We start from the raw sequence: 12,055 nt of genomic DNA on the forward strand, positions 1-12,055 counted from the left end.
TTTATTAGGGTTATAATAGGAGAAGTGAAGAACCTTTTATTAGGTATTTGAAATTTGAGAGATTATTATATGTTTGTTTTCTTAATTGTAGATTGATTATGTACACGACTTTTGGAATACACTTGTTATTCTGTTAGCTGAACCTATATCTTTAATTAGGAGAATTTCAGATATTAACTTTATCCCTACAAAATTATATCTCTAGCTCCATACCTGGATGCTGTGACTGGACATAAATTCAGAAAGTATAATTTCAACTTTGGCTTGTACTTTTGTGGTTAAGAATTTCCTTTTCCTCTATAACATGAGAAACCAAAGTTTTTTTTTTTTTTGGTAAGAAAAATTTTGGATGGGGTCGGTTCCGGTTACTATCATGAGTCAGGGCATGTCCTAAAGACCAAAAGTCACTCACAGGAACTCCTATAGATCACTCACTAATACATTTCTCATATTAACAGTGGGATTTAAATTCATGATATTTTGTGAGAAAGTGAGTCGTTCTTACTAATTAAGCCAATTTGTGTTGGCAAAACCAAAGAATTTGTTTGCGTGTACGCATGTAATAGTTCTTCCCTTACTAGGATTAGGAAAAGCAAGTTTCTAAGGGGAAAGAGACAGAGACAATTGTTAGTATAACTCTATTGAACGATGTATAATGTCGCGATAGGGATGCAATTATTATGTATAGAATTCATATAAACAGTGACTGAATATCACATGTTGTTGTGAAATTGTTCAAGTAATTAACGATGAATTACATATTATTCAAAAAGTGTTATCCGTTAAAAAATGGTTTCCTTTTCCCTACTTCCAAATTATAATTGTATCGTAAAAACAAAGTACTTGTATTATTTACTAAATAGTTGTAGTATTACACCCCAACGGACCTTATTCGCTTCATCAAGTCCAACTACTGTTTAGCCTAGCTCATTTGACTACTCATTTGGCTCATCATAAACTAAGGAAGCTAATAATACTACAGAAAACTAATAATATTCGGGGACTTTTTGATAAATTAAAGAAACTACAATTTGGGGATTATCTATAACTAGAATGTTCATTTTTCTTTTTCCTTCTCTCAAAACTATCCCTTTTTCTTGGTAAGCTGGAATCTTGGAGAATCAAGGCTCGGTAGCAAGTGAAAACTGTAGAATCATCCTTTAAATTCGAAATTTTGTTTAAAATTACAGAAACTGTTGGAAGAGCGGGCTGGATGAATTGATGATACCAAATGTTTTAATTTTGGATTTTTGTTTCTCTTTTTTCAGTCTTTGAAAGCTGAAGAATGTTTGCTTTTGACATGAATTTGTGTTACATTTGTGAGATTATTTTATGGGTGGATGATTACAATTCAGCAGTTTGGTGATTGTTAGTCATGTTTCAAAGAAGTTAAGTATATTTGTTTGGAAAAGAAAAAATCTAAGTTACATAAACAATGGTCATTTCAAAGAATGTGATCACTGCAAGATTAAATGGACAAGAGGGTGCAAACCTAGATTAGTTTGCATCTTTAGCAGAGTCTTAAGAAAGACAGGATGATATGAAGTACCAATTGAGCAATGAGGATGAACTAATGAAAACCAGCTTTAAAATATAGCAAATTTAACAAACTGAAGACGTAACATATCACCAGCAATGTACAGATGAAGAGAAGTTAAAAAGAAAATGTTTTGTCCAGAGTTTGTGAAATCCTCCGGAATTTCTTCAAGGTCTTTGCAATTTTGTAAGAGGAGTCTTTCAAGCTTGGGGAAATCATCAGAGGAGGCATTCCATTGACCAATGTCCAGTTTGTCTAAGCTCAAGAACTTGAATTTCTGAAACTCCATCTTCGACGTCCTAAATTTGCCCCTCAAGGCACCAGAAAGTAACTTGAGAACTTCCAGGTTTGGTAGTCTCCCAATGGCAGTTATATGACTCCATGGCAGGCGAAAGTTTGATAAAGTCAATTTCATTAGACTCGATGGGAGATGAAACTTACCATTCTTAAGTGGGCTTCCATGGTAAAATATCTTGAGTGACCCCAAATGAGTTAGAGATTTCAATCGTGGAGACTGATTGCAATTCGTGAAAGAATCTGGTGATTCCTTCCCCGCTCAATCTGTGAGTTTGTAAGCCCTCGGTGGTTCACACAACAGCCAGTCTAGGCTTTGCTGTTTGGGCTGGCGCCGCCAGTTTCAATTATGGGTAATTCCTCATACAAGATCACTGGCTGTGAGATGGCCAAATTTTTTTTTGATAACGATGGACAAATTCGAAGAGCGTCTTTTATCTGTCTGTGAAAGGTGGTCTTGATAATAAGAAGCAATTGCATTTCAATTTCATCAAACAAGTACGATAACACATCTAGTGGCTTCCAACTTCATCAATTCATCATGAATTCAGCACAAAACAACTCACTATATGATGTAACAAGTAGGTAAGAGTTCAATAACTATAGACAATGACAAAATTCTAGTCAGCAATCACAGTCAGATTGCTGCATCTGGCGAAAAACATACATAATCTCAACAGAATGTAAAATTAAAAGGTTCCAATGTAAGGCAAAGCTTGGCATCAACTTCTTGCTTGTGGTGAACAAAAACCTCTGAAGTTCCAGCGGAGTCTTCAAGTTATAGATCTCAACCGCCATTCCTTTGAGCACCAATTCCCCAAAACATCTAAATGATAAGTTTTCACAAATTGAACCTAAAACAAGGCAAAGAAAATGCTCTCAGGGGCAAGATTCAAACATGATTTACCAAATCAAATCATAGATTAAGAAGCTACAAGCGCTCTGTTCCAAAATTAGCAAGTAACAGTACTAACAAGTTTAAATCCAAGTTAGTAGTTTAAAGAGGACAGCAAATGCCTTTCCAGATTTTACATAGCTTAGCAATTTATGAAACAGCAGATTAAGTAGTTTTCAACTAGCTATATGTCTTGAACCAAATAGAAATACAAGAGATATCATCCAAAAAATGAATGGAGCAATTGTATAACTAGCTAGAAATTCATTAAATAGACTTACAAGTATGTGATCAAAATCATGCTCATGATCTCAAATTTGAACTCCTAATAAGGACTTCGATATCTCCATATTCTTCTTCAATCTTCTTTGCAGATTCTTCTGCAGATCTTCCACACCAATGCACTTCAATCATTCCCAATGTATATATGTTTCCAAAGTCCTCCGGAATTTCTTCAAGGTCTTTGCAATTTTGTATGACAAGTCTTTCAAGCTTGGGAAAATCATCACAAGAGGCATTCCATTGAGAAATGTTCAAATTGTCTAAGCTCAAGAACTTGAGATTCTGAAATTCTTCTTCTACGTCCCATATCTTCCCCTCAAAGGCACCAGAAAGTAACTTGAGAACTTCTAGGTTTGGTAGTCTCCCAATTGGGGAGATATGACTCCATGGAAGGCGAAAGTTTGATAAAGTCAATTTCTTTAGATTCAAAGGGAGGCTGAACTCGCCATTCTTAAGAGGGCTTCCATAGTAGAATATCTTGAGTGACGCAGTTCAATCTCGGGAAATGATTGCAGTTCATGGAAGAATCTGGTGATTCATAGAATATGCAACTCAGTTTGCAAAGATTTGGAAGCCTCTTTATAATCCTTTCTGCATCTTCACCACAAGAAAGAGATGGGCAGGAAAAACTGACCAAACTTTCTAATATGGAGCTATCACCAAGCTCTTCAGCATCTAAGTCGAAAGCAACATGGAGATTGACATGAAGATGCCTTAAACTTGTGATGCGCCAGATGGTATTTGGTAAGGTGATCTTACCACTTAATCCCTTCACAATAAGAGTTTTCAGTTTCCTGAGGTTGGCTATCGACTGCGGAATGGACTTCAAATAGCCTCCAACTGCTAAATATCTCAATTGTACCAGAATTCCAATTTCTACAGGAAATGAAATACCCAAATTGAAGCATTCAAAATCCAAGACTCTAAGCAATTTGAAGTTGTGCCAAATGAATGAGATGTCATAAGGGCGTTTGGGTTCTGAATCTGTAGATGCATAGAACACCAAAGAACGGGTGGCCAAGCCAGAAGGTTTGGATTCAACTAAGTGGCTTCTCTTCAAAGATACAGCCAACCGATAGGATGCAAATGACACGGGAGATGAATGACTGTAAAAATCAAATTCGAAACCATAATCTGTACTAGGAAAAGAAGCATATGGATTGTCAGACCTGGTTATCAGCTGAAAGAAGTTCTCATCCTCGGTTTTAGACTTACAGAAATCAAGGACAAGATCGTGGAGGCGACATGCTCTAACTTTGCCGTTGGATCTTCTTTTGGAGATTATCACCAAGCTTCTGTCAATTAGATCTATCAAGAAAGCCTCAGCCACATCTTCAAAGCCCTTATCAGTTTCTGGTATGAAACCTTCTGCGATCCAAAACCGTACCGACTTGCTCACAAGAATATCTCTGTCTTCATTAAGAACTCCCAAATATAGAAAGCATGATTTAAGATATTCCGGCAAGTGTTTGTAGCTGAGATCTAAGACTTCTTTGCACCGAGCTTCTGGATTATCAATTATTTGTGAGCTCAAGTTATCTGCGATTGCTTTCCACCAATTTTGGCTTTTTCTGTCGTTTTCAGTATACCAGCAACCGCAACAACTGCAAGAGGCAATCCTTGACAGTGATAAGCAATTTCCTTTCCGACTCCCAGCAGCTCATTGGGGCAACCTTCTTCCTTGAATACCTTCTTTTCTAACAGCTGCCAACTTTCCTCCTGAGAACAGCTTCCGACTAGGGGAGAAGGAGCTTGGAGTCCAACACTAGGAGCATTGGGAAGATGCCTTTGTGTGACTTATGAGTATCACAATTCAGGTACTCTGGATTTATGGCTGTTAAAGGAGTATGAAATGAAAGAGCCCTGGACTAAGGTTCTTCATTTTCCAAGTTTCTGTCCTCGCAATCCCATGCCATTGTGGATTTCGTTGAGTTACCCCAAAGTTATGAATATGGAATATTATATTGCTCAGGTGCAACCATCTATGTGGAGTGCCTTGTTTCTGCAAATGCAAGTGACAAAGAAGAAATGGAAACGTTAAAATGAAATCCTTCGCTATTTGACTCATGATGTATTGCTAGAAATATAATCTTGCTTTATAGTATTTGTTAACACGATGCCTCTGGAACAAACTTTTGTTATCTTCCAAATACTCTTTTAGAATTTGTTGGCTGCTTAACATTTGATACTTGATAGTAATTAATGTTTTGCTAGCAATCGGTTGTAGCAGCTGAATCAACTTGTAGTCACAAAATCAAGTCATATTGAACCAATGAGGTATGGTATGGTGGCAAAGGAGTAAGAGGTTTCAATTTAGAACTTACAACTTCGTGTGTTGGAGTGGATTCTGGCTCGATCATTGGTCCGATACCTCCTTGACAGCCACTGAACACAATACTGAGCCCCAATACACTTGAAAATTATGCACGCTCTATCTAGAAGTGGCCTCTTGACATGTTTGTCATAACACTAAGTTTGCATAATTTCTCATTGGGTTCATATTCACAATTAAACAATTGTGTGGGCACATACAAATGAAACTTAGGGCAAATTACACTTTATCCTCCTGTGGTATAGCTAATTTTCACATAACCCCCCTCTAGTTTTAAAAATTATATATAATCTCCTTATAGTTTGTATTAAAATGTCAAAGTAATGGAAATGATCATTCGTAACGGAACTTATGAAAATGTCGAAATTATCCTTGTTTAAAAACTGAAATGGTTTAAGTGACCAAAATATATAAACGTAATATGCATGATATTCTAACCCTATGTGATTTTATATTTTATCATATAACCCCCTTATATTTTAGTGTTTTACCATATAACCCCCTTATGACTTTTAATATATATACATAAACCCTATGGTTAATAAATAATTTTTAATTTTATATAGGGGTATTTTTGACATTTTAGTTGACTCCGTTATGAATTGCAAATTCTGTCATTTTAATACTTTAATTCAAATCATGATGGAGTTATGTATAGCTTGTAAAATCATAGAGAGATTATGTAATGAAACACTAAACCACGGTGGGATAAGTTGTAATTTGCCCTAAAACTTACGAAGGAGATGCCGTGACAATCAATAGCAATAGTTGTAAAATGACACAAGCAAGTAATACAATCACTGCTAAAGTAGATAAACCATGTGCTCAACTTTCAGAGTTGGCTGTTTTTCTTATGAGGTCAAAGTATGTTGAGACACACAAGTCAGAAAAATACACACAATGTGTACCCACTGAAAACAAAATTCCTAGTACTAAAACTTTTATGAAGAAACTCATTCTCAGATTGAAACTCATATTTCCCAGATTTGAGTCTTTTGGCTATAGAAGCACCACTCGTGCCAAATGCTGAATACTAGGTTTGATAAGTTTCTCCAAAACCATCATATCTTCGTATATTCAGTTCCAAAAATTATAAACTTGGCATCATTGGAGATTTAATTAAATATAAAACACCTCCTGTGAGGGAGACACTCCCAAATTTACATCTTAAATTATTCAAAATCGTCACGAGTTACGATATCCCTTTAAAGTTATTAAGATTGCTGAAATGAGTCAAAGTTATTCTACAAATTTGGTAAGCAGTCTACAAGTCTTAGAGGGGTGAAGCAATGTGGAAACCGGAGAATGTGGGAACCGGAGAATCAATCAACATTTGGGAGGATAGATGGGTTTCAAATTTGCCTGGAGGAAAAATACAATCTGCCAAATCTACCAACTGTGACATCATCAGGGTGAAGCAGCTAATCAACGGACAACAGTGGGACCCAGAAATCATAAATAAGCTATTTTCTGAAGAAGAGAGTGTAGCCATCCAAAGCATCCCCTTAAGCCTTTATGAAGGAAGAGACAGAATGAGGTGGAATTTCACAAGGTCAGGTATTTACTCAGTCAAGACAGGTTACTCTCTTTTAAAGGAAATGGCTAAAACCCATATGTCAAGCAAGTCTGTAAATGGTGGACAAAGCACAGAGCCAAGTAAAGGAATGATCTGGAAAAGACTCTGGGGACTTAACTTGAAGCACAAGATTAAACACTTCATCTGGAAGTGTCTCAATCAGACCCTTCCAACAAATGAGGCAATTGCCACACGGATAGGGAAGGGATGCAAGATTTGTAGAAGATGTGGAGAAGAAATAGAAACAATTGAGCACCTCTTCTTTTTTTGCAGAAATGTTCAAGATAGTTGGAAACTATTCCCAATTCAGTGGGAAGGATGTTTAGAGTACCAGTGGAATTTTGGAAGATGGTGGGGCAAATTACAAGAGGCTGCATATAGGAACCAGGGATCAGATCATATTGCCCTGACAGCAAATTTTCTGTGGCACTTATGGAAGAGCAGAAATGAAGTCTGTTTCAATTCAAAATTTCAAGAAAGCCATTGCTAGTCACCAGAGCCCAACAAGAGTGGCTTGAATATGAAGAGATAGGGAAACATGAAATAAGCGAAATCTTGGACTCAAGCCACACAAGGTTGACCAGGCTACCCACGGAGAAAGTCCCAGGAGCAATGTGTGTGGCCACCTGTGGAGCTATAGACAGAATCAAGAAAAAGGCAGGAATAGGAATAGTGGTCAGAGATAACAGTGGGAAGTTAACAGCAACAAGGGCGATGCCATTGACTTTCAATGAAGATAGGATCCTAACAGAAGCTCTGGCGATTCGTACAAGTTTGTTATTTGCAATGGAGAAACAGTGGGCTTTCCTAGAGATCCAATCCGGATGTAAAGCTTTGATAGATAGACTAAATGATGAAGCTGAGGAGGAATCCCAACTAGCAGTAATCATCAGAGATATAAAGCAACTTCAAGCATCCTTTTGGAAGTGTCTTTTCTCTGTAGTTATCTAGCAAAAAGACAGAGTTAGCTTTAAACTTGCGAAATTTGGAACCAAACTGATACATGATGTTAAGTGGGAAAGAACCTTCCCCCTGTGGCTCAAATGAGCATCACAGCTATGATGGAGCAGTTGCTCCTTTTTGTACACTGCTGAAGGGCGGAACGGATCTTCTATCCCACACCCTGTGTCACATCCTGTTTCACTCCTTAGAATCTCGCCAAGTGTCCCTTAATAAACCAAACCCTCAAACAACCCAACTCGGACCATATTAAATTAATTAATCGATTAACCGGACAGAAAATTTAAACCCATTCATTCTCTATAACCAAACCGATTAAAATAAAAACTCTTTAACCAAAATCACAATTTATCAAGAAAAAAAACCCTAAAACCCAAACAACCTCTGTCCTCTTTTCATCATCTTCACCATTCTTTATAACCAAACCGATTAAAATCAAATTGAAGAAAAAAGATACAATGGCGAAGCAGGAGCAGCAGCAATGGAATGCTTGTAGTAATGGTAGTGGGGGAGCGATTGATAATAGCAGTTGTATTAGTAGAAACAGCAGCAATGGCAATAGCAATAGCAATGGGGGTTTGCAATTGCAGTCTTTTTTCAAATCCATATTTTCCAAGACTAACGACGAAAACAGTTTCAGAGAACGGAGGAGTAAGAGCTTCTTTGTCAAAAGAGACGGTGGTCATTCCGATGACTATGGAAACGACGACGACGGTTCCGCATGGGCTAAGCTGCCCGTTCCTCATCTTTCTCCTCTCGCTCGTTCCGTGATCTCCCGTTGTTCCAAGTAATCAATTGGATTAATTTCTTTTTCTACTCTCTTTCTTTGACAAGCATTTTTTCATACATTTGGCGGTCATATAAATCTGCATTCGCCTTTTATTTGTATAATGGCCTAAATGTATTTGTGATTATTATTATCATTATTAAGTAGGAAATTAATGTACCCTGATTTTGCGTATACTCCATTGAATTTAAGGCCAAAAAGTTTCTGCAAATGTAAACAAGGAAATAGCTGAGCTCTGCAGCGAGCAATTGTGTGATGTCATTAAAAGAAATTTCATCATTTTGTTAGCAAAGACACTTTGTCTTCTATAGTTGTTTTAACGTGTGTGTGTGTGTGTGTTTGTGCGTGTTTGTGTTAATCAATACAAAGAAACAATTGACCAAACAATATAAGTTCTTGACAGATGCTGATTGCTTAGTAGCTATATAAGTAGCCATTTTGAGATTAAAGTTCAATATCAATGCATTAGACCAACTCTGAACTCATATAGATTATTCTATTCTTGTTCTTGAATATTTCAGGCTTCCAGAGCAGAATTTCGGCCAAAGAATAAATTACTGATACTGGAAAAAAAAAGAAAAACATTTTCATTTCTTGAATTTGTTCTGCGTTGTGGAAAGTCGTCAGATTGGTCATTGGCAAAATCACATGAAATTGATTCTGAGTCTTTGAATCAAGATGGCTGCTTGGGAAGGTCAAGATCTCTTGCAAGGCTTAATGCCCAGAAGGAATTCTTGAGGGCAACTGCTCTTTTGTCTGATAGGACATTTTGCACTGAAGAATCCATTCCTGAATCCTTCAATAAGTTATTGACTTTGTACCCAAAGTTCCAATGTTCAGAAACAATTGACCAATTGAGACTTGACTTTGTACGGGTTGTTTTCTTATTTTCAAACGCTACATTATTGGGATTCATCTGCATTTCGCTTGAAGGAAATTATTGCAAAGCTAAAGCCTGTGCAACAACCGCAAATTGAAAGACAAAACCAACTTTACAATCTTAATTCTTCATCACAAAATGCTGTATCTCTCACCTGAAACTATCAATTAAGCATATCCTTTTAACTCATAAAGCCTAGGCTTTGGTGTTATGTATCTTGATAAGAAGGGCAGAAACAAAGCATTGGGAAGTACCAAATAGCATAAAGGAACCAAACTGTAGCCAAAGAAATAGATAAATGCTTATTTAGAGTCAATTGGACACTTTCTCAAGTTGAACAGATTCACTAATGCCACAAAGAGGCCTATTCTTCACAAGAGCAATAACTTCATCCACTTAACCGCTTGTATCAAGCTCTCCTAAAAGCTACGGCATCTTTGAATGGTAGCAGTGAAAAACTAGAGCTAATTGAGAGAAAACTCTACTTGTAGTTCATCTCTTTCCAGATGTACAAATGTAAGATTCAAGATCTTTTTTAGGCCAGAATTAAGCCGTAAGTCATCTCAAACCTGTCAACATCTAATCTCTTTCAAGGCTAGAAAAGTTGAGAACCAATTTGAACATATTAAATTAGTTGATGAATCAAACATATAGAAAGATCTGTTGAGCTTGGAGGTCAATCAAAGGATTGTCATTTATCAACAACAGTAAGAAACAAATTTTTCTAATGTCTGAGAAAATGTAGCAACCAATTTAAATCTGCTTCTGCTTATCCAAGCCCAAAAGCAATTAACAAAGTCAATAATTTCAACAGACTCCAAACTCAGAAACACATGGTGGAATTGAAGGATCAAATGATACCTACCAGTTCTTTTATACATTCCATACAACACAAAGCTAGCATACACAAAAAGTTGAAAGATACAAAACATTAAGATATCTCCATGAGGATCAAATGATACCTACCAGTTTTTTAATACATTCCATACAACAAAAGGCTAGTATAAACAAAAAGCTTTGGAGTGTTTCATATATAAAAAGTCATAAGAAAAAAATTACCTTAATGATCTTCACTTACAGGAATTATCTATAGATATTCAGAAATTTAATGAAGCTCTTAAGAAAATTTTTAAGTTTTTCATTTGTTTAATAATAGGCACTCAATTATCTTGTGTTGTGTTAGGTTTACCTGTTGTTTGGTTCCAGGACAAATTATCAATTCCCTTATATTACTTGATGCTTATTATTGCTTTTTGTTTTATGGTCTCTCTGGGAAATATAGACTAAACAAAAAGGGCCAAACTAGCTTGGAGCGTTTCTTACTCCTCGGTTCTCTGAAGCTGTTTTCGTCGTTAGTCTTGGAAAATATGGATTTGAAAAAAGACTGCAATTGCAAACCCCCATTGCTATTGCTATTGCCATTGCTGCTGTTTCTGCTAATACAACTGCTATTATCAATCGCTCCCCCACTACCATTACTACAAGCATTCCGTTGCTGCTGCTCCTGCTTCGCCATTGTATCTTTTTTCTTCAATTTGATTTTAATCGGTTTGGTTATAGAGAATGGTGAAGATGATGAAGAGAGGACAGAGGTTGTTTGGGTTTTAGGGTTTTTTTTCTTGATAAATTGTGATTTTGGTTAAAGATTTTTATTTTAATCGGTTTGGTTATAGAGAATGCATGGGTTTAAGTTTTCTGTCCGGTTAATCGATTAATTAATTTAATATGGTCCGAGTTGGGTTGTTTGAGGGTTTGGTTTATTAAGAGACACTTGGCGAGATTTTAAGGAGTGGGACAGGATGTGACACAGGGTGTGGGACAGAAGATCCGTTCCGGCTGAAGAGGCACTATTTTAATTAATATAAAAGTAAGTGACATTGTGACAAAAAAAAAATTCTACTAGTCTTAGCAATGTATTAGTATAAAGATTGGTATGTATGGCTAGACGGGATTCTCTCTCCATTATATCTATCCATTTTTTCTGTTAAATGCAAAATTACGTAATTCCACTTATTAATACTGCTGATGTGGCACATAACATTAAAAATACATATTTAAGGGATATTTGGTAAATGAGTTTCAAATTCAATAATATCCTAATTGTATCCATAGTCTTGTACTTTGAAATTTCACGCCGCATGATTCATGTGAGATTAGGCAAGCATTTGAGGACGAGATTTTTGAATTTGTCAGACTTGCAGTTACGTGTAGTTATGTTGATTCAGAAAATAGGCTGTCCATGCTAAAATTAAATTTGAAACTCATTTATCAAATACTAGAGGTGGCAATCGGGTCGGGGTCGGGTTGGCGGGTCGGGTTGAGGCTTAAGTATAACAAAGAATCTGCTGACTCGAACCTGACCCGCCAACTCGAAACGGGTCAGGGTACCTGACACGAACCCGAAAATTTCGGGTTCACGGGTTGGCGGGTCGACCCGAAATGACCCGAAACTTAATTTTAATTTACTAATTTATCACTGTAATTTCTAATAAAATCAATTTTTCACAAAATT

General features: G+C 36.6%; 2 protein-coding genes across 2 annotated transcripts; one reads left to right on the forward strand and one right to left on the reverse strand.

Annotated features, from left to right (window-relative positions):
* Window positions 1–2,288: 2,288 nt before the first annotated feature.
* Window positions 2,289–5,190, reverse strand: LOC113736943 (putative late blight resistance protein homolog R1B-17). Its single transcript, XM_027264163.2, has 3 exons — window positions 5,142–5,190; window positions 3,008–4,667; window positions 2,289–2,685 (listed from the first exon to the last, which is right to left on the reverse strand). Exons 1-2 carry the CDS (start codon window positions 5,188–5,190, stop codon window positions 3,460–3,462), a joined length of 1,257 nt encoding a protein of 418 aa, XP_027119964.2. The 3' UTR covers window positions 2,289–2,685; window positions 3,008–3,459.
* Window positions 5,191–8,308: 3,118 nt separating this feature from the next.
* Window positions 8,309–9,533, forward strand: LOC113736946 (uncharacterized). The gene is made up of 2 exons (XM_027264168.2): window positions 8,309–8,663; window positions 9,185–9,533. Exons 1-2 carry the CDS (start codon window positions 8,335–8,337, stop codon window positions 9,222–9,224), a joined length of 369 nt encoding a protein of 122 aa, XP_027119969.1. The 5' UTR covers window positions 8,309–8,334; the 3' UTR covers window positions 9,225–9,533.
* The last annotated feature ends 2,522 nt before the right edge of the window (window positions 9,534–12,055 follow it).

This window comes from Coffea arabica, chromosome 3e (assembly GCF_036785885.1).
Source record: "Coffea arabica cultivar ET-39 chromosome 3e, Coffea Arabica ET-39 HiFi, whole genome shotgun sequence".
In the NCBI taxonomy this organism is placed as follows: Eukaryota; Viridiplantae; Streptophyta; class Magnoliopsida; order Gentianales; family Rubiaceae; genus Coffea; species Coffea arabica.